This window comes from Dasypus novemcinctus, chromosome 19 (assembly GCF_030445035.2).
Source record: "Dasypus novemcinctus isolate mDasNov1 chromosome 19, mDasNov1.1.hap2, whole genome shotgun sequence".
NCBI lineage: Eukaryota > Metazoa > Chordata > Mammalia > Cingulata > Dasypodidae > Dasypus > Dasypus novemcinctus.
Window position 1 is genome coordinate 22,958,567 of NC_080691.1, and position 22,794 is coordinate 22,981,360.

The 22,794-nt window shown below is 41.6% G+C and overlaps 1 protein-coding gene across 3 annotated transcripts in view; it reads left to right on the forward strand.

The window, feature by feature from the left end:
* The window catches only part of TPCN1 (two pore segment channel 1), a 99,916-nt gene that overhangs the window by 45,594 nt on the left and 31,528 nt on the right, over positions 1-22,794 (forward strand). For all 3 annotated transcript variants that reach the window (XM_004456148.4, XM_023588152.2, XM_004456147.5), the window contains 2 exons: positions 5,149-5,276; positions 12,247-12,423. In XM_004456148.4, the coding sequence (XP_004456205.1) occupies positions 5,149-5,276; positions 12,247-12,423 (305 nt within the window). The remainder of the gene's footprint in view (positions 1-5,148; positions 5,277-12,246; positions 12,424-22,794) is intronic.

Here is a 22,794-nt window from a genome sequence, read left to right on the forward strand (position 1 = left end):
CCAAAAGAAGGCTTTGGGTGGGCCTGACCTCCCCTCTATCTGGGCAGTTCCTTCCCAGTAGGGACAGGAGACTCTGCAGGAGGACAAAAGAAACACAGGTATGCTTGGGAGTGGTTGAGCTGGGAAAGTTAATGTGTCTATATTCCCACATTTAAAGAATGAAGAGAACAACTAGAGAGACATTGAGAATTAAATCCAATCCTTGATCTTGGACTGAAACTAATAATGGAGGAGAAAAGGCCCAAAAGGATAGTATTGGGACATATGAAACTATATACTGTAACTACAAGCTTTATATCAATGTAAAATTACTTGAACTTGATAACTGTACTGAAGGTGGTTATATAAGTGAATATTTTTGTTCTCAGGAAGTGTACATGGAAGTATTAAATGTTCAGGGAACCTGATGTCTGCAACCTACTCTTAAGTTTAGAAAACAGGCACATAGAATGATAGGCAAATGTGGCAAAATGTTAAAAGTTGGTAGATCAGATTATCTGGGTGGGGGGGCTTTTGGAATTCTCTGTAAAGATTTTGTTTGTTTTTTTTGTAAGAGTTTTTAGTTTATAAATTGAATAATTTATTATGAAATTCATATGGAAATGCATACAGAAAAAACTTAGACAAGTCAAAACGACTCTGAAAAAGACAGCAAAGCTGGAGGAGTAATACTACCTGATGTCATGGCATAAAGGTACAGTAATCAAGACATTGTGGTACTATATTGACATCAAACTTTGTGACCTAGAGTTACACCAAGATTTCTTAGAGAAGACCTCAGAAGCATGATCCATAAAAGAAGAATTTGATAAATTGGCCTTCATCAAAACTAAAAGAAAATTATGTTCTTTGAAAAGCACTGTTAAAAGATGAAAAAAGTTAGGAACTGAAAGAAAATATTTGCAAATCGTGTTCTGATAAAGGATTTGTATCTATTATATATAAAAACTCTCAAAATCAGTAATGAGGGAAGCAGCTGTGACTCAAGCAATTGAGCTCTCATTTACTATTGGAGGACTCGGGTTCTATCCCTGGGACTGCCTGGTAAAGGAAAAGCATCCCAGACCTGCATGGTGAGGTGCACCAAAAAGACGATGATGCAACCAGATAGAAAAAAAAAATCAGTACTGAAAACCCAATAAAACCATGTAAATTATTTAAACAGACACTTCAAATAAGATGGACAGATGGAAGATAAATATGTGGAAAGATGCTCAACATTATTAATAGGGAAATACAAATTAAAAAGCATTACAATTAAGTAAATGGAAAAAAAAAACACCCAAAAAGAAAGCATTGAGATTAAAACCAATGAAGTACCACTATACAATTTTCAGAATGGTTGAAATTTAGAAGATTGAGCATATCAGTTGTTGGTGAGGATGTAGAAGGACTGGAGCTCTTACTGTTGGTGGGAATGTAAATTGGTACAATTGCTTTGGAAAACAGTCTGGCAATTTAAGACATAAACATACCATGTAATCTAGCTATTTCACGCCTAAGTATTTACCTAGGAGAAATGAAACTTGTCCATACAAAGACCTGTACACAAACATTCATAGCAGCTGGAAACTGGAAGCAACATAAGTGTCCATTAACAGGTGGTAAAAAAACAAACTGTGGCATATCCATACAATGGGATAATCCTCAGCAATAAAATGGAATAAACTACTGATATGCTAAGCAATGAAGATGAAATTTAAAATAATTTGCTGAGTGAAAGAAGCTAAAAAAAACACGATTCCATTTATATAAAATACAAAAATTGCAGACCCCTCTATAGTGACTGCAGCAGTTTGATGTTATTGATGAATTTCAAAAAGAAATAATGGATTATGTTTGTAAACTGGTCTTTTCCTCTGGGCATATGAGGTTATATTGGATTCAGAGGTTTACTTGATCAAATAAACCTCTTGGTCAATAGGGCTTTGAGTACCCGCCCGTTGGTGGGTAGGGACTCTCAGATAAAAGGCATGGCAAAGGACAGAGTTGAGGGGTTTTGATGTTGGAGTTTGATGCTGAAGCTTTAAGCTGGAACCCCAGGAAGTAAACACGCTGAGGAAAGAGAAGCAAGCCCCAGGAAGGAAGGAACCCAGGAAGCCTGAACTTCCGCAGACATCAGCAGCCATCAGCAGCCATCTTGCTCCAACACATGAAAATAGACTTTGGTGAGGGAAGTAGCTTATGCTTTATGGCCTGGTATCTGTAAGCTCCTACCCCAAATAAATACCCTTTATAAAAGCCAACCAATTTCTGGTATTTTGCATCAGCACCCCTTTGGCTAACTAATACAGAATTTGGTACTGGGAGTGGGGTAGTGCTTTTGCAATTACCAAAATGGGTAAGGGGTATTTTTTGGAGGAATTGTGAGATGCTTGATGGAAAAGGTCTAGATCACTTTGAAGAGACAGGTGATAGCAATACGGATGCTAAAAAGACTTTTTATGATGTCTTAGAATTAAATGATGAAACTATTTTTGGAAACTGGAGGAAAGGCTATCCATGTTTGAAAGTTGCAGAGAACTTAGCAAGATTAACTCTTGGTGTTTTATGGAAGGCAGAATTTGAAAATGGTGAGCCTGGGCATTTAGCTGAAGATATTTCCAGAGTAAACCCAGAGAATGCAGCTTGGCTTCTGCTTTCAGCTTATAGCAAAATGCTAAATGAGAGAGAGATGCTGAGGACTAAACTGTCAGGTACAAAGAAAACAGAAACTAATTATGAAAATTCCAAACCTCTGGAAATCAAGCTCCCAGATTAAAGTGTCCTATTGGAGGACTTAACTAAACTTGGAACTTATAAATCAGGATTGAAGATGCAGTTATCTCAGAAAGACTTGTGGAAAGTTTTACTATCTGATGGCTTGGACCCCTGCTTCTTGCATGCTAAACCAACAAGGTTTTTGAGAGAGCTGTATGAGCAAAACCACTGTTAGCTTGGACTAAGAGGGACATAGAAAGGAGATATTGAAGGAGAAACAGCTTTAAGAGGAAAACCATGGAAGCTGAGATCTAGAATTAAGACTTCACCTTAGGCCAAGAGAGGAACCCCACCCCATGTGTACAGAGAGGGTGAGTTTGCCCCAGCAGTTGAAGAGGGTGGATGTTCCCATCCAATGTTCTGGGAGAGTTTTGCTGCCCTGGGGTACAGAGAGGGTGGAGCACATCCCCCAAGGATTAGGGTGGTTAAGGTCAGCACCACACATTAGGGAAGGCCAGGTGGTCAACTCGGTGCTCTGAGAGGGTTGAGCCTGCATGCCAAAAGTTAAGGGGAATGTTGTCTTCACATCACTGTATGAGGGGGTTAAGACTCTAACCCATATATGAGTAAGGTGCGGCAATCACCCCAACACTTTTAGAGGGAGAGGTCTGGAGCTTGGTCAACACCCAGATACTTGATGAAGGTGGAACCAAGAAAATGGCCATTGGGCAAACCTGTGGAATGGGTGGATTCCCATACAGCCCCAAGGAGAAGAAACTGTTTTCTTAAGAATGACTCCCAGACTTTGAAATCAAACAGATGATACCCTGCAGGTTTACTGAAATGTAGAGGACCCACAACTCATGTTTCTCTTCCAATTTCTCCTTATTGTAATGAAAATGTTTATCCTTTGTCTATTTGTGTATTGAAAGTAGATGAATTGTTTTGTAAGTTTCAGAGATAGCAGACAGGACTTTGCCCCAGCACAAACTGTTCTTTAAATTGATTGTGATGATTTCGTACTTGCATTGTAACTGATTTAAGGTTTCTTTTTTTTTTAATATTGTAATGTCTTTTTGGAATTCAGAGGGTAGAGCGTAGCAGTTTGATATTATTGATGAATTCCAAAAATAAATACTGGATTATGTTTGTAAAACTGAACTTTTCCTCTGGGCATATTAGATCATATTGGATTCATAGGTTTACTTGATTAAGTAATTATCACAGGATGGAGGAATAGAGAATGGATTAGAGTGGATTTACTGATATTCTATTCATGAACTTTTTTTTTTTCAAAGATTTATTTATTTATTTAATTCCCTCCCCTTCCCCGGTTGTCTGTTCTCTGTGTCTATTTGCTGCATCTTGTTTCTTTGTCCGCTCCTGTTGTCATCGTCAGTGGCAAGGGAAGTGTGGGCGGAGCCATTCCTGGGCAGGCTGCACTTTTTCTTTTGCGCTGGGCGGTTCTCCTTATGGGGCGCACTCCTTGCGCGTGGGGCTCCCCTACGCGGGGGACACCCCTGCGTGGCTCGGCACTCCTTGCGTGCATCAGCACTGCACAAGGGCCAGCTCCACAGGGGTCAAGGAGGCCCGGAGTTTGAACTGCGGACCTCCCATGTGGTAGACGGACGCCCTAACCACTGGGCCAAGTCCGTTTCCCTATTCATGAACTATTGTGATTAGTAATTGAAGAAAATGTGGCAGGGAGTGGGAGGAAGAGATGAGATGTGGGGGCATTTTTGAGGGTTGGAGTTGTCCTGGGTGTCCTGCAGGGACAGTTACTGGACATTGTATGTCCTCCCATGGCCCACTGGGTGGACTGTGGGAGAGTTTGGGCTATGATGTGGACCATTGACCATGAGGTGCAGCGGTGCTCAGAGATGTGTTCACCAAATGCAATGAATGCCTCATGATGAAGAAGGAGGTTGTTGTTATGGGCGGAGGAGTGGGGTGAGGGGGTGGGGGGGTATATGGGGACCTCATATTTTTAAATGTAACATTAAAAAAATAAATAAAGAGAGAAAAAATTGGGGAAAAAAAGTAATTATGTAAACCACTTGTGCCAGTAGGGCATTGAACACTGATTTATCTTTCCTATGTTTCTTTTTGTAAAGCTAAGTAGGCATAGGTATGTTTTCTTGCTGCTGCTTTTTTTGACAGAAAAGGTAGCAAACCATATGTGCTCTTTGTGCTTGCTTTTTTCACTTAAGAAAAAGCAAAAGTTAACTTGCCATACTAACTTTTGCCATCATCAGCACACCTGATGGAGTATTGGCGCGCGCGGTGTGTGTGTGTGTGTGTGTGTGTGCGTGCGTGCGTGCGTGCGTGCGTGTGTGTGTGTGTAGTAGGATATACCTGTGAGTGGCTGCCAGGCTTTCCTTCTAGAGAATGGTGCTTTCTTCCTCTTCAGCCTGGCTTATAAATTGCTACTGTCCTCCTCCAATGCAGATGGAGGCAGCTATGCTATCAAGGATTCCCTGGCCCCCAGCCTGAGCTCAGGTGACGAGAATTCACCCTCAAATTCCACGGGAAACAACTGGGAGATGAATTATCAAGAGGCAGCCATCTACCTCCAGGTGAGTGTCTGCTGGTCGATCAAGACCCAGCCATCCTCAGCACCTGGTGGGGATGGGGGGGTGGCAGTAGGGGTGGAAGTGGGGTTGCCTCTTAAAGGCCCAGAAATTCAGATCTGGCTGAGGTTTCTTGTTTCTGTTCCATTTACCTGACTCTACCCATGTGGGAAGGGCTCTGGGGGCTGGGTTTGTCCTCTGACCTCCAGTTGTGGTTATGCCTAACCCTGTAGCCTCTAAGGCTGTCCCTCCGTGTCTCCTGCCTTCTGCCACCCAGCTGCGTTCCCTCTGCTCAGAGGTGCACAGGCCAAGTTCTCAGGAGGGGACCCTTCTCTTATATGTTTAATATAAATAGCAGGTTTGTTGATCTCAGCAGGGAGGGGTGGGGGCTTAAGAGATTTGTATTCCTTTCCATTTGTTTTTTTAAACAAACCAGTTTTATTGATATATATTAATAAAGCATATAATTCATCCAAAGTGTACATTCAGTGGTATTTGGTATAATCCCATAATTGTACATTCATCACTTCAATTGTTATTATAACATTTCCATTATTTCCATAATAAAAAAAACAGATAAAATTCTTCAACTCTCAGTCTCTCTGTTTCCCTTGCTGTACATAGCTGCTATTTCTGGCTATTCTTGCACAATTATTTACTTATTGAGCAGTTTTATTGAGATATATTCACATACCATATGATCTATCCAAAGTGTATAATCAATGGCTTTTAGTTTAATCACAATATCATTATCACAAAAATTTTTAGAATTATTTCATTACTCCAAAAAGAAAAACTCCATACCCCTTAGCATGCTCCTTTCCAGTTTAACTTGCTGCTGCTTTCATGTTAGTTGCTTCACATTTGTTATGTTTTCCTTTTCTTTTTATAAAATTAATACATGTTCATTAAAATAGATGTAGGTAATACAGAAGAGTACAAAGGGGAAATTTGAAAAACATCCACTCAAGGCAGTCCCTGTCAACATCATTTCCTTCTAGGTTAAAAAAAATACATATTTTAAAAAATACATGGGAGAAGCAGATGTGGCTCAAGTGATAGGGCTTCTGCCTACCATATGGGAGGACCCAGGTTTAAACCCTGGGGACTCCTGGTGAAAAAGAAGAAGAGAAAGTGTGCCTGCACAAGTGCCCGCATGGTGAGCCAGTGCTCATGCAAGTGAATCATGCAGCAAGATGATGATGCATCAAAAGAGAGACAAGGGGAGAGTCAAGGTGAAGTGCAGCAGAGACCAGGAACAGAGGTGGCACGATTGACAGGGAGCCTCTCTCCCAATTGGAGGTCTCCAGGATTGAATCCTGGTGAATCCTAGAGGAGAGAAGATGAGAAGACAACACAGCAAAAACAGCAGGGTGGGAGGAAGGGAAGCAGGGGAGAGAAATAAAATAAACCTTTTTTAAAAATTTAAAAATACATGGGTTTTCTGTGTTTTTAAAAATAATTTTAAAGTCATGTGGTAACTACAATTGTAATCTGCTTTTATTTGATAAGCTTTTGTAGCAAATTTTTAAAATATTGTAACCACTTTATAAACACAATTTTAATGGCTATATAATTACATGAGATAGATGTATCCTAATTTACTCAACTATTCTGACAATGTTGACTGTTTTCCTTTTTTACAAATTATAATCTGAAAACGATCTGTACCTAGTCCTTCCCCCCCCACACACTTTCTAATATCTCTAGGTTTTTATGTTTTTATGTTTTTTTTTTAGTATCTAGAAGTTCATTCTCCTCTAGGAAAGATTATAAGAAGTAGAATTACTGACTTGAAGGAATCAACATTTTTAGGACCCTTGATATATAGTATTGAATATTCTCCAAAGACAGTATTGCCTCTTAACAGCCTATCTCACTGTGGCATTTTCACCTTGATCTTGCCATTGTTGTCATGTAAGAGTTCAGTTTTTGGGGTACACTGACTAAAATGTTCAGGTGAGAAACTGATTTTTTTTTTAAAGATTTATTTTTTATTTATTTCTCTCCCCTTCCCCACCCTCCCCCCACCCCCCCACCCAGTTGTCTGCTTTCTGTGTCCATTTGCTGTGTATTCTTCTGTGTCCCCTTATATTCTTGTCAGCGGAACTGGGAATCTGTTTCCTTTTGTTGCATCATCTTGCTGCGTCAGATCTCTGTGTGTGCAGTGCCATTCCTGGGCAGGCTGCACTTTTTTTTTGCGCTGGGCAGCTCTCCTTCCAGGGCACAGTCCTTGCATCTGGGGCTCCCCTACGCGGGGAACACCCCTGCATGGCAACACACTTTTTGCTCACATCAGCACTGGTCATGCGCCAGCTTATCACATGGTCAGGAGGCCCTGGTTTGAACCCTGGACCTCCCATGTGGTAGGTGGACACTATCTGTTAAGCCAAATCTGCTTCCCTGAATTTTTCTTAATGATAATTCTCCCTAATCTTTTTTTTCTTTGCAGCAACTCTCTGCTGCAAGTACTTGTTTTGTTATTTTTCAAATAAATGCCATGTTTATTAGACAGGTTAGTCCTCTGTATGTCTTTTATGTTTTGTGCACTGTCACATAGAGCTGTCCTCCCAAGCAAAGGCCTTTTGGTCCAGGCGAAGGCCATGGGAATGTTCTAAGGAAGGTTAGCAAGCTCAGCCTGCCTGCTTCTGGTCTGGCAGGGACGCCCCATGCAGGAACTGCACTGCCAGCTTTTCTGGGGCTGCAAGAGTACACAGAATTAGAATAAGGCCTGGAGGACCTTGGGAGCCTGAGAAGTCCTTTTCCTAAGGTAAGACTAGGTTAAAAAAAGTATTGAATTTTAAGGGCATCTCCTAATCTTAAAATAATCCTCCAAGACCAGTATCATCATCTCCTGTTTTGTGGATGTGATAACTAAGACTCAGAGAGGATGAATTAATGTCCAAGGCCACATGGCTAATAAGTACCTAGATTTAAACTGTGTCCATCTAGCCTCCAAAAGATGTCCTTTCATCATTTTTAAAAATTTTTTTATTTTGGCCTCCTTTCAGTACCTTATACTTGCAGTCCACTTGGAAGTGGGCCATGTATTTGTGGCAAAGAAGGTTATGGAACAACAGGTGTAGTATGATAATGTACATAAAATTCATGTACAGTAGCTGCACACACAAATACATGTTTGTGTGCCTGTGCAGATACTACCCACATCTGGAAGGTGGTTTATCTCAATATTAACATTGATTATAGGAAGTGGGCTTGGCCCAGTGGATAGGGTATCCGTCTACCACATGGGAGGTCCACGATTCAAACCCCGGGCCTCCTTGACCCGTGTGGAGCTGGCCGATGTGCAGTGCTGATGCACACAAGGAATGCAGTGCCACACAGGGGTGTCCCCGCGCAGGGGAGCCCCACGTGCAAGGAGCGTGCCCCGTAAGGAGAGCTGCCCAGCGCGAAAGAAAGTGCAGCCCGCCCAAGAATGGCGCTGCACACACGGAGAGCTGACACAACAAGATGACACAACAAAAAGAAACACAGATTCCCGTGCTGCTGACAGCAACAGAAGCAGACAAAGAACATGCAGCAAATAGACACAGAACAGACAACTGGGGCAGGAGGGAAAAAGGGAGAGAAATAAATAAATAAATCTTTTAAAATAAAATTGATTAACACTGGATGATGGATTTTGGGGTCATTTTTACTACCTTGTATTAATAATTCTCTGTATTATTTGAAATATTTTACCAAAAACATGCCACTTTTAAAAAATAAAAACAAAAGCAAGATTATTTCAAAATAAAAAGTTTAAAATAGAAAAGGAAAACCCAGCTGGGATCCCTGTGGTGGCTGTTTCTGGAGGATGGTCTTAGCCACATCAGAGGGTCTTCCTTTTCTCCCTTAGCCTGGGAAAGTGGCCCCTTGCTGCTTCCAGACGACTGGTTAGAGAACTCATCCTTCAGCTCGCTTGCCTCGCGAACCATGTGCTTGGTGGTCCTGGCGCCTCCGAGACAGTACTCATTTTCAGCTTGGACCACTGTTGCAGGGAGCAGAGAGGGAAGGCCTGGACGTCACATACAGGCAGCCTTCCTTCTTCCGGTTCATGGTCAGCAGCTAGGAAACAAAGCCAGTGTTTTCTTTTGGGGTTGGAGATCAGAATCCAGTGACATGGTTAGTATTTCACTCTATTCTTATTGGATGAAATCTCATCCCCACGTCTCCTCGGTGGCAGTTCCAAGTCCTGTGGTTAAAATATGAGCACCCACATCAGTGGCTTCCTCCTGCTGGACCTCTCCATTTCTGGCTGTGGGTGGGGAGAAATTGCCCAAGAATTACATTTTTTAGTAACTCAAACCAGCAGCTTTCCAGACACTATGTGTGAGTCCCGGGTGTGGGGGTGGCTGGCGAAAAGCACAGCCCATGGGACCGTGAGCAAAGCTGGCCCAGCTGCCCTTTGCTGGGCTGTGGAGATGTTTGTTCCCTTGTTGGGTGTGCCCCTGCCTGATCTGTGGCTTGCCTTTATTTTTCCTGATGCGCATCAGGGAAGTGATTTACTCAGGCTTACCCAGCAAACCACAGCCCCCCAGCTACAAGATAGTCCCCTGCCCTCTTGCAGGAGTGATTCATCCTACCAACCAACTGTTAATCACCTACTGTGTGTATCGGGCACTGTGCCAGGCCAGGGACTGGGACTATCCCTCGCCTTTCCAGCACTCTGCAGCAGAGGCTGGGTGAGCTGCAGGCACTCGGAGGGCAGGCTCAGGAGCCCACTAGGCCAGAGCTCTTTATATAGCACCATACATAGCCAGAGATGCTTCCTGTGAGCCTGGCACTGCAACTCCCATGTGATTTACTGTGGTGTGTTCACTCAGCCTTCCTGGAATAAGGGTTGGTGAGGGTGGCCCCATCCCAGAGACAGCTGGAAGGCTTTCTGAAGCATTCCGGGTGAGGGCACCCAGGTTTACATTCTGGCTCCACCACTTCCTGATCCAGGCATGTGGCTTTTCTAAGTCCACTCTCCTTTTCTGAAATGGAGCCAGTTGGATAGTCTCCCCTCAGATAATTAGTGGAAGAGTAAATGAGGTGTGGTGTCTTGACCTTTTTCACATTTGGGGCTGGATAATTCTTTGTTTGGGAGCCATCCTGTGCATTGTAGGATGTTTGGCAGCATCCCTGACCTCTACCCACGAGATGCCAGGAGCATTCCCAGTGTGACAGCCAAAAATGTCCCTGACCTTGCCAACTGTTCCCTGGGGTTGAGGGGACAAAATTGCCCCAGCTGGGAAGCACTGAAGGGAGAGATGCGTGCACCGCAAGAGTGCTTGCTAAGCGCTGGCTGCTGGGAAGGTGCTGACGGGTCGGAAGTCCCGAGCCCAGCTCAGGGATGCTATGAAGACCTCCCAGAGGTCTGACCCTCGCGGAGTCCTTAGCAGCTCACAGTGCCTTTGGTGTGTGTATTCGTCAGCCAAAGGGGTACTGATGCAAAATACCAAAAATTGGTTGGTTTTTATAAAGGGTATTTATTTGGGGTAGGAGCTTACAGATACCAGGCCATAAAGCATAAGTTACCTCCCTCACCGAAGTCTATTTTCACATGTTGGAGCAAGATGGCTGCCAATGTCTGCGAGGATTCAGGCTTCTTGGGTTCCTCCCTTCCTGGGGCTTGCTTCTCTTTCCTCTGTGAGCGTACTTCCTGGAGCTCCAGCATCAAACTCCAACCTCAAAACTCCAACATCAAAAACCCTCCAACTCTGTCCTTTGCCATGCCTTTTATCTGTGAGTCCCCACCCACTAAAGGGTGGGGACTCAATGCTCTGCTGGCACAAGAGGTTTACATAGTTACGTAATCAAGTAAACCTATGATTCCAAAATAATCTAATATGCCAAGAGGAAAAGATCAGTTTACAAACATAATCCAATATTTCTTTTTAGAATTCATCAATGATATCAAACTGCTACAGTGTGTCATGTGCTTGGGTTCCCAAGTGGACGGTTCCCAGGGCTGTGACTTAGTTTCTGTATCACTAGCAGGAGGACAGTGCAGTCATTTGGAGCAAGGACACTGGAGCCAGACTGCCTGGCTCTTTTAACCTCAGGCTGCTGCAGAAGCTCTCCTGGGTTTCTCCTCACTCTGTCAAATGCGGATAATAAAAGTGGGTCCCTGGAGGGGAGGTGGTGGGGATTAAAAGAGCCAGTGCAGGTAAGGGATTGAGCCTGGTGCCTGGCCCTTGGGGAATGCTCAGCCTTTGTCAGCCACTCTGTCATTCCTGCTGGAATTCCAGTTAATGGGACTGAAGGGGCACCGTGGCTGGGCAGGGCCATCATTTTGTAGGGAGGTTAGGAAATTAGGAAGAAATGTCAGTCAATTAAGTGGCATGTTGGGAAGATCGAGTAAAGCAAGTGTATAAAGGAAAATGCTACCTGATAGATTTTAAATATCTGGCTTGTCATGGTCCTTGGCTTCTTTTTTTCTCTCAATGTTAATAAAACTTAAAATAATAATAGCTAATCCCTGTGGTGGGTCCTTACTCTGTGCCTGGCACATGTTACCACCTTCCGCCCTTCAGCAGCCTGTGAGTAAGCACTCTTCTCTTCTTTATGGTTGGGGAAGTTGGGGCTCAGAAAGGGGAGGAAGCTTTCTCAGGGTTTCGCAGAGAGGGAGCAGGGAAGCTTTGTTTACACATATCCCCAAGCTCTTCACTATTCTGCTGGACCCTTCCCAGAGTGAGAATTTGGCCTGAGCGGGAGCAGACACTCCTGCCTTCTCCTTATCGTCTCTCAGGACCTTTTTATTCTTCGATTCCCCAGAGTGGTTTTTAAGAAGCAGCAAGTCTTTTGAGCCCCATCAGCAGGCAGGAGTGAGTCTTGGCTGACTTGGTTTTGTGAAGACAATGATTTTGATTCTCCATCCTCTCCCATATCTGCCCTGACTCTCCTCTCATCTGCTCAGGCCCTCCATGGCATACCTTTGGTGCTGGGTCATCGCGAGGTTCCTTCACTCACATTGCTCTTGTCTTTTCAGGAAGGCGAGAATAACGACAAGTTCTTCACCCACCCCAAGAATGCCAAAGCGCTGGCAGCCTACCTCTTTGCACACAACCACCTCTTTTACCTGATGGAGTTGTCGACGGCCTTGCTCCTGCTGCTGCTAACCCTGTGCGAGGCCCCTGCTGTCCCTGCGCTCCGGCTTGGCATTTACGTGAGTGCCTGGATGCCCAGGAGCCAGGGCCGTCTGGGGGCTAGCAGCAGAAAGGAATTGTTCCCGAAGGGTGGACCCAGCGAACAGGCTTAAAACAGAGAGGCACTGGGGGCTAAGAGAGGCTTCAGCAGCAGAAATGGCTCAACAGCCTTGCCTGGTGCCCCCCAGGGAGTGCGCCCCACAGTGCACTCCAGTCATGCTCTCCAGTTCTGCGCACGATTAAGTTCCCTTTGGCCTCCTGAGGACTGGTGCCCACACCTTGTCTATGGGTGGGCAGGGCACACACTGTCCAACCTCAAAGAACAAGACGACCAGCCGTGCTCTGTGTGTGTGTGTGTGTGTATCAAGGGTCTATCCTGGGAAGCTCCAGCCCCAGATGTCCTCACGTCCAGACTGAGCCACCAGTCAGTGTGAGGGCCAAGTGGTCTGGAGAGTCACTTGTCACTTCTAGGGGAGAGTATGGGGGTCATGGAAGCAGGGACAGAGGTAAGGTTCCTCTTTCTCTTTTCAGTCTTTGTCCTATCTAGTTAGGAGCATACTCATCTGGCCTAGGGTACTAGGTCCATCCTGCTTTCCCTCAGTTTCCCCTCCTGTTTCTTCTTCACACCTCAAACTTGAAGCTCCAACCATCCTGAACTCTTCTTTCCTTCTGCCCCTATTTTTCCTTCTCCCTCCCCTCAGAACCTCTGGTGCCCGATGTCTTTATATCAATGTTACAGGTTCTTCCATTACTAGAATAAGTCTGCTTGGGTCCATAGTTGCAGTCCCCCCCGACACACACTTGTGTTCATTCTTTAGTGTTGAGGATTTGGGGATTGTGATGCCTACTCTGCTTCCAAATGAGAGGGGGCTTAGATCCCATGGGGCAGATGGATGGAACTGTCTTGCTTGCTGTTGTAGATCCTTTTTTTTTTTTTTTTTTTTGGAATGGGTGTTGTCCATCATCATCCTTTTGCTAGTTGTCCTGGGTGAGTCCGTTGAACTGGAGAGTAGGTGCTGGCTGCAACTCTGCTGAGATTCAGGACTCAACTGGAATATGAACAGACTGATGATTTAAGTCTCTGGGACATATATTTAATGGGTATAGTGCTAATTATAGGTTCAAATAAAGGGACAGAAGAACCATGTGTAGGAAAATTATAAATGAGTCTAACTCTCTTATATCAGGGAGATAAGTTACCATATATTCCAAAGTGAGGCGTACCTACCAACAGGATGTCAATTTCCTGGGATTGTCTGCCCTGCTCTCTAGAGCCCTCAGGAGCACTCTATGCTTGAAGCATTGTTTACTGTGGCAGTACGTGAGATCCTCCTGACATATGACCTCCTGACTCACTTTTAAACCTCTTTGCTATAAAAATTCATTTGTATTTATATTTCCTCCTTTTGGTCAAGGTCTTTTTCCAAACTTATCTGCTAGTTTGCACTTGGTAATAATCCCTTGGTGCTAGGGAGGCCTGTCCTCAGGAGTCTTGTCCCACACCAGGGAGAAGGCAGTGAGCTTATGTGCTGAGTTTGGCTCAGAGAGAGGCTACATTTGAGTAACAAGGAGGTTTTCCGGTGTTAACACTTATACAATACATATAATTGATACTAGGCTAATTTTCAGTTTTACAAGAAAAAGGTTCATAAGTACAAGCATTAATATCAAGGGCCTAGTGTCTTGGTTCTGTCCTTGTTTGCTAGTAACTGTCTATGTACTCTAGAGATTCTTGCCTCTATTAGAGAATGTAGCAAGACTCCTCAGGATGGGAATTTAATATTTTGTTGTTTACTCTGTGGGTCTCCACCCACTGAGATAACACCCCATGACTGCATGAAAACATTCATATTGCATAGAGGCACGCACTAGGTGTATCCATCCCCACACATCCTCCCACCACTGATGCCTTGCACCAGTGGTCCTCCCCTACCATAGCTGTAACTTTTCTGAAATTCAAAACCTCCCCAAAAACAAAGCCAAAAAAATTTTTGCATTGTGCCTTCCATCACTGTAAGAGCTGTTATCTTTAATGCATATGGACAGTTTCTTCTGTGTGTTTTTCCCCCCCCACTTTATCTTCAAAGAAGCTTTAGGTTACAGAAACATCACATCCAAAATACAGGGGATTCCCATACACCCCATCTCTTCCCCTTTCACATTTTCCTCTATTAATAACATCTTATGTGAGTATGGTACCTTTGTTAGAGTTGATGAACAAAAATTGAAGCATTGCTGCTAACTATGGTCAGTGGTTTACATTATGGTTTACACTTTGCACCATACACTTTTATAGGTTTTGACATAATGTATAATGGCCTGTACCTGTAATTGCAGAAATCATGCAGAACAATTCCAATGCCCTATAAACACCCTATGTTCTACCTATTCTTCCCTCCTTCTCCACTTGGAACCTATGGTAACCACTAAGTTTCAGTTTTTCAAGAATAAGGTTCATAGTTACATGCAGTAATACTGAGGGCTTGACATGGTCTGTTTTCTTTTATTAGGCACTGCCTGTGTACTTGAGAGATTCTTGCCCTCTATTTGAGAATGTAGCAAGACTCTGCAGGATGGGAGTTTAATATTTTCTTGTTTAATATTTCTTGTGTGGGTCTTCACCCACTGAAATAACACCCTATGATAAGATGAATGCATTCTTATTCCATAGAAGTATGCCTCAAGTATACCCTTTCCCACATATTCCCCCACCACCAACACCCTGCACAGTGACCCTCCCCTGCCATATTTGCCAAAAGAACATTCCCACATTGTATTACAACCACAGACCTAGAAATCCTCAGAGTTCACCTCAGAGTTCTTCCTCCAACCGTCCCCCCAGTTCCATGGATAGTCCAACCCAACCCCTCCACCTGCTTACCCTCATATTCCAGCACCACCATCACCCCCATCTACTGCCAACCCCCTCTTCCACCTTATCATAGGTTCTCCCCAGATCGAGCATCTGCTTACTACTCTCTACTCCCTTTCTGTCTCCTGATAACCTACCTTCCATATTCTATCACTGTGAGTCTGCTCCTTATGCTTAGGTCCTATCAGTGAGGTCATGCAATATTGTCCTTTAGTGACTGACTTACTGCACTCAACATAAGGTTTTCAAGAATATCCGTATTGTCTCATGTAGTTAATACTTCATTCCTTCTTATGACTGAGTAATATTCCATTGTGTGTGTGTATATATATATATATACACCACATTTTGCTTATCCATTCATCTGTTGATGTATACTTGGGTTGCTTCAAACTTCTGGAAATAGTGAATAATGCCTGCTATGAATATGCATGTATCTGTTCATGTCTGTGCTTTTAATTCTTGTGGGTATATACCCAGCAGTGGGATTGCTGGATCATATGGCAATTCTATAGTTAGCTTCCTGAGGAACCACCAAATGGTCTTCCAGAATGGTTGCACCATTCTGCATTCCCACCAGCAGTTGATGAGGGTTCCCTTTCCTCCACATCCTGTCCACCACTTGTAGTCCTCTGTTTTTTAATAGCTGCCAGTCTATTAGGTATAAAATGATATCTCGTAGTTTTAATTTGCATTTCCCTAATAGCTAGTGATGTTGAGCATCTTTTCATGTGCTTTTTAGCCATTTGTGTTTCCTCTTTGGGAAAGTGTCTATTTAAATCTCTGCCTATTTTTAGAAATGGGTTTTTTGTCTTCTTTTCAAGATGTGGATTTCTTTATATCTGCTGGATATTAGGTCCTTATTGGATAAGTGGTTCCCAAATATTTTCTCCCACTGAGTAGGCTGTCTTTTCACTTTCTTGACAAACTCCTTTGAAGCATGAAAATTTTTAATTTTGAGGAGGTCCCATTTATCTATTTTTTCTTTCATTGCTCATGTTTTGGGTGTAAAGTTTACAAATCTATTTCCTACTAGAAGGTCTTGTAGATAATGTAGATTCCCTACATTATCTTCTAGGAACTTTATGGTCTTCACTCTTATATTTAGATATTTGATTCATCTAGAGTAAATTTTTGTATAGGGTGTGAGATGGTGATTTTCTCTCATTCTTTTAGATATGGATATTCAGTTCTCCCAGCACCATTTGTTGAAGAAGCCATTCTGTGCCAGTTGAGTGGGCTTGGTAATCTTGTCGAATATCATTTGACCATATACAAGGATCTATATCAGAACTCTCAATTCAATTCCATTGGTCAGTATGTCTTTTCTTGTGCCGATATCATGCAGTTTTGACTACTGTAGCTTTGTAGTATGCTTTAAAATCAGGTTGCATGATTCCTCCAATTGAGTTATTCTTTTTAGATATGTTTTTGGCTATTTGGGGCCCCTTGCCCTTCCAAATAAATGTCAGAATTGGCTTTTCCAGTTCAGCAAAAATGCTGTTGTAATTTTTATTGGGATTATGTTAAATCTGTAAATCAATTTGGGTAAGACAGACCTCTTAATGATGTTTAGTCTTCCTAATCCATGAACATGGAATATGCTTCCGTTTATTTGGGTTGTCTTTGATTTCCTCTAACAATGTTGTCCTTTACATCTTTAGTTAAGTTTATTCTTAGATATTTGTTTATTTTAGTTGCTATTGTAAATGGAATTTTTTCTTGATTTCCTCCTGAGATCGTTCATCATTAGTGATGCTACTGATTTTTGCATATTAATCTTATATCCTGTTGCTTTACTGAATTTATCAGCTCTAGAAGCTTTCTTATAGATTTTCTTGGACTTTCTATATATAGGATCATGTCATCTGCAAATACTGAAATTTTTACTTCTTCCTTTCCAATCTGGATGCCATTTATTTCTCTCTAAGTTCTTGTTAGAGAACTTAGAGAGAAAGCCTTTAGCATTTCACCATTGAGTATGGTGTTAGTTGTGGGTTTTTCATATGTACCCTTTATCATATTGAGGAAGCTTCTTTCTATTCATATCCTTTGAAGTACTTTTTATCAAGAAAGGATGCTGTATTTTGTCATATTCTTTTTCTGCATCAATGGAGATGATCATTTGATGTTTTTTTCTTTTGATCTCTTAATGTGTATTACATCGATTGCTTTTCTTATATTGAACCATCCTTGCCTAACAGGAATAAAACCCACTCGAACATGGTGTGTAATTCATTTGATGTGTTGTAGAATATGATTAGCAAGTATTTTGTTGAGGATTTTAGCATTACAGTTCATTAGAGAGATTGGTCTATAGTTTTCTTGTGGCATCTTTATGTGGTTTTGGTATTAGGGTGATGTAGGCATCATAGAATGAGTTAGGTAATGTTCCTTCCACTTCTATTTTTTGGAGGAGTTTAAGCAAAAATGGTGTTAGTTCTTTCTGGAATGATTGGTAGAATTCACCCGTGAAGCCATCTGGTCCTGGACTTTTCTTGGTTGGAAGTTTTTTGATGACTAATTCAATCTTGTTATTTGTGATTTGTCTATTGAATTCACCAAATCAGTTTCTTCTTTCATCAATGTAGGCTGCTCGTGTGTTTTTAGAAATTTGTCTATTGCTTATAAGTTACCTATCTGTTGGCATACAATTTTTCAAAGTATCCTCTTATGATACTCTTTATTTCTGTGGAATCAGTGGTGATATACCCTCTTTCATTTTTTATTTTATTTATTTTCATCTTCTCTCTTTTTTTTTTCTTTGTTAGTCTAGTTAAGGGTTTGCCAATTTTATTAATCTTCTCAAAGAACCAGCTTTAGGTTTTGTTAAATATTTCTAGTGTTTTTTAATTCTCAGTTTCATTTAGTTCTGCTCTAATCTTTATTTTCTTCTTTCTGCTTGCTTTTGGATTAGTTTGTTGCTCTTTTTCTAGTTCATCCAGACATGCAGTTAGGTCTTTGGTTTTAACTCTTTCTTCTTTTTTAATATAAGCATTTATGGCTATAAATTTCTGTCTTAGCACTGCTTTTGTTGCACTCCATAGGTTTTGATATGTTGTGTTCTCATTTTTGTTCATTTCAAGGTAGTTAGTAATTTCTTTTGCAATTTCCTCCTTGACCCACTGATGGTTTAAGAGTGTGTTGTTTAACTTCCATATATTTGTGCCTATTCTGGTTCTCTGGCTCTTATTAATTTCCAGCTTCACTCCATTGTGGTCAGAGAAATTACTTTGTATAATTTCAATCTTTCTAAATTTGTTGACTCTTGTTCCATGACCTAGCATATGGTCTATCCTGGAGAATGAGGCATGTACCCTGGAGAAGAATGTATAGCCTGCTGTCTTTGGGTCTAATGTTCTGTAGTTATCTATTAGGGCTAGAATCTCTAATGTATCATTCAAGGTCTGTTTCTTTACTAACCCTCTGTCAAGATGTTCTGTCTAATGGTGATAATGGTGTATTAAAGTCCCCCACTGTAATTGTAGAGGCATCTATTTTTCCCCTTAATTTTTACATTATTTGTCTCATGTATTTTGGAGCACCCTGGTTAGGTACATAAATATTTATGATTGTCCTTTCTTCTTGATAGATCACCCCTTTTTATTAATATATAGTGTCCTTCTTTGTTTTGCATTTAAAATCTATTTTGTATGATGTTTCCTCTTTGGGAAAGTATCTAAAAGAGAAGCTACTCCTTCTCTTTTAGGTTATTGTTTGCATGTAAAGTCATTTTCTAACCTTTTTTGCAACCTCCTTGCATCCCTGGGTCTAAGGAAGGGGTTCTTCACCAGTTTTGTTCCATGGACCCCTTTGCCAGTCAGATGAAACGAATACTACTGTAATTTATTTATTGCATACATTCATATATGAAGGGAATACTAGATTTCAGAGGTCATAGAAAATAAAGATAATAAGTTAATTTTTTTAAATTCAAGCCCATAGATCTCCTGAAATCTTTCCATGAACCCCTTGGGGTCCGTGCTATCTTGTAGATAGCATGTAGATATCTATATGTAGATAGCATATAGATGGGTCATATTTCCTTATCCATTCTGCCAATCTGTGTCTTTTGGAGAGTTTAATCCATTAACAGTCAATGCTATAATTGTCAAGGCAATGCTTACATTAGTCATTTTTCTTTAGGTTTATCTATGTCACATTTTGTTTTTATTTATCCTTTCAGTTATTCTTACTAATCTTCCTTCCTACACTCTCCACCAACTCTCTGTCTCCTGTTTTATCCTTTCAACCTGTAACACTCCCTTTAGTATTTCTTGAAGGGCAGATTTCTTGTAGAAAAACTTTATTTGTTTATCTGTGAATATTTTGAACTCCTCCTCATTTTTGAATGCTGGCTTTGCTTACAGAATTCTTGGCTGGCATTTTTTTCTTTTAGCACCTTAACTATGTCATACCATATTCAGAAAACACTTAATATCTCGCCTCCTTGATTTCAGCTGAGAAATCAGTGCCTAATCTTATTGAGTTTCCCTTATATGTGATGGAGCTCTTTTCTCTTTCTGCTTTCAGTATTCTCTCTTTCTCTTGAGCATTTTGACAATTTGATAAGTATATGTCTCAGGGTACACCTGTTAGGATTTATACCATTTGGGGTGTACTGTGCTTCCTGGACGTGTACATCCATATCCCAAATTTTCAGCTATTATTTCCTCCAGTACTCCTACCCCTGTTCCCTTCTCTTCTCCCTCTGGGATGCCTATAATGCATATGTTTGTGCATTTTCTATTATCATTCAATTCTCTGAGTCCCTGTTGAATTTTTTTTCTATCTTTTTATGTGTCTGTTCTATCTGTGCAGTTTCAGTTGTTCTATCTTCGATGTCACTAATTCTTTCTTCTGCCTGTTCAAGTCTACTGTTATGTGCTTCTAGCATATTTTAAATTTCTTGCATTGTGCTTTTCATCACCATTAGATCTGTTATCTTTTTTATGTATATTTACCATTTCTTCTGTATTTTTCCCAGTGTCGTCTTAATATCCATTATCTCTTCCTTCATTTCATTAGGTTGATTCATGATATTTGTTTGAATATCCTTTATTAGTTTCTCCACATTCTGCATCTCCTCCTGTTTTGTAGTTTGCTCATTAGACTGGGCCATGTCTTCCTGTTTCTTAGTATGGCTTGTAATTTTTTTTTGCCGATGTCTAGACATCTGTTTATATTGATGGGCTTATTCAGATGGTTAGCTTCTCTTTCTACTCTATGGTTTTATTTTGTTTTGTTTTGTGTTAAGAGTCCCCTTTGACACTTGGTTCCACTTATTCTATATCCTTGTAATTGTCCGTGTTCTCCTGAAAAATGATTAAGATCATAGAAATGGGGGGAAAAAAAAAAAGATGGAAACATGAAAAGGACCAGGGGAAAAAAATAGATGAAAAGAGTAGAAAATCATAAAAAATAAAAAGGAATAAGAATAAAAAAGGTGGAATTTAAAAAACAGGAAAAATAGAATAAAAGCACAGAAAGATGAGAAGAAAGAAATGAAGACCAAAAAAGAATAGAAAGAAAAGCAATAGAAGAGGGGAAAATGAAAGAAAAGAAATAAACTACAGAGAAAAAAGAAGGAAAACAAAACAAAAAAACAGGCTTCCCTCTCAGGCCACTAGCAACCATCTCAGGCTGCCAGTGCTCACCATCACCCCTGCAGCCTGCCCTCCCCAGGTAAGGTACCCAGGTATAGAAAAAACAATAAAAAATATAAAATACCAAATAAAAAACACCTCGGTCTAAGATCCCTGTTCCAAGACTGCTCATCCTTCAACTCCTGCTCCCTGCAGCTCCTCTGGGTGCCTCTCCTCTCACTCCAGCCCTCAGGCTGGTTAGGTTTTTTGTTTGTTTGTTTGTTTGTTTTTAATTTAGGAGGTACCTGGGATTGAACCCGGGACCTTGTATATGTGAAGCAGGCATTCAACCACTGAGCTACACCAGTTCCCTGGCTGGGCTGGGCTGGGCTTGGCTTGGCTTCTGAAGGCTTTTGTCTGCTTCTGCCCACCCTATTTTCCCTCAGGCCAGTTGGGCTTCTGATATTTTGCAGGTTGCCTCTTCCAGCTTCCCTTTCTCCCCTGCTTTTAGGCACCTGTCAGCACATCCCCTCAGTGACCCAATTCCCCTCTCTCCCAGGGTGGGTGGGTGTGATAGGCTGCCTGATCAGCAACCCCCTCTTCTCTCCTCCCCCTGGAGCTGCTTTTTTTTTTCTGGTCCACTTGCCCTATCTCCCCTCTGCCTACACTGTTCTCCCCCTCAATTGGCTGGGTGCCAGGTCCCTCCACCTGTTTTCCCCACTATTCCTCTATCTCAAGAGCCTACTGGGTACTGGGATGCACCCCTAGTCGCCTGGGGGTGGGGTTCTCGGAGCTGGCTGAGCACTGGTCTCACAGCCAAGTCACTTCCCTAGCCTCCCTCTCCCTCTAAGAGCGCTTGAGTGCCCCATCTCCTACAGGTTCCCTTTCCCCCGACCAAATGGGTCTCCCCTCTCTAGCTGCCCTCTCCAATGGCCCCACTGTCCTGCTGCTTCTCTTCTGCCAGGGAAGTTTCTGGAGGAGAACTACAGCCTACTGTTCCCCACTCCACCATCTTGGATCTCCCGATATTTGATTCTTTTAGTTGCTATTATAAATGGAATTTTTTTTAATTGACTGCTACTGATTGTTCATTGCTTGTATATAGAAACAATCATGAGTTTTTGGGTGTTGATTTTATACCCTGCCACTTTGCTGAATACCTTTATTACCTCTAGAACCTTTGTTGTGGATTTTTCAGGATTTTCTGTATATAGGATCATGTCATCTGCAAATAGTTAAAGTTTTATTTCTGCCTTTCCAATTTGGAAACCTTGTATTTCTTTTTCTTGACTAATTACTCTGGTTAAAACTTCCAGTACAATGTTGAATAACAGTGGTGGCAGTGGGCATCCTTACCTTGTTGCTGATCGAGAGAAAGCTTTCAGTCTTTCCCCATTAAGTAGAATGTTAGCTGTGGGTGTTTCATATATATAGCTTTTGTCCTTTTGAGGAAGTTTCCTTCTATTCCTACTGTTCTAAGTGTTTTTATCAAGAAGGGGTGTTGGATTATGTCAAATGCTTTTTCTGCATCAATCTAGATGACCATGTCGGTTTTTCCCCCTTCGTTCTGTTAATATGGTATATTATATTAATTGATTTTCTTATGTTGAACTGATCCTTGCATACCAGGGATAAATCCTACTTGATCATGATGTGTAATTCTTTTAATGTGCTGTTGGCTTCAGTTTGCCAGTATTTTGTTGAGGATTTTTGCATCTATATACATAAGTTATTGGTCTATAATTCTCTTTTCCTGTGGTATCTTTATCAGACTTTGGTACAAAAGTGGTGTTGGCTTCACAGAATGAATTAGGGAGTATTCCCTCCTCTTCAATTTTTTGAAAATGTTTGAGCAGAATTGGAGTTAATTCTTCTTGTACTGTTTGGTAAAATTCCCTGGAAGCCATCTGGTCTTGGACTTTCTTATTTGGGGA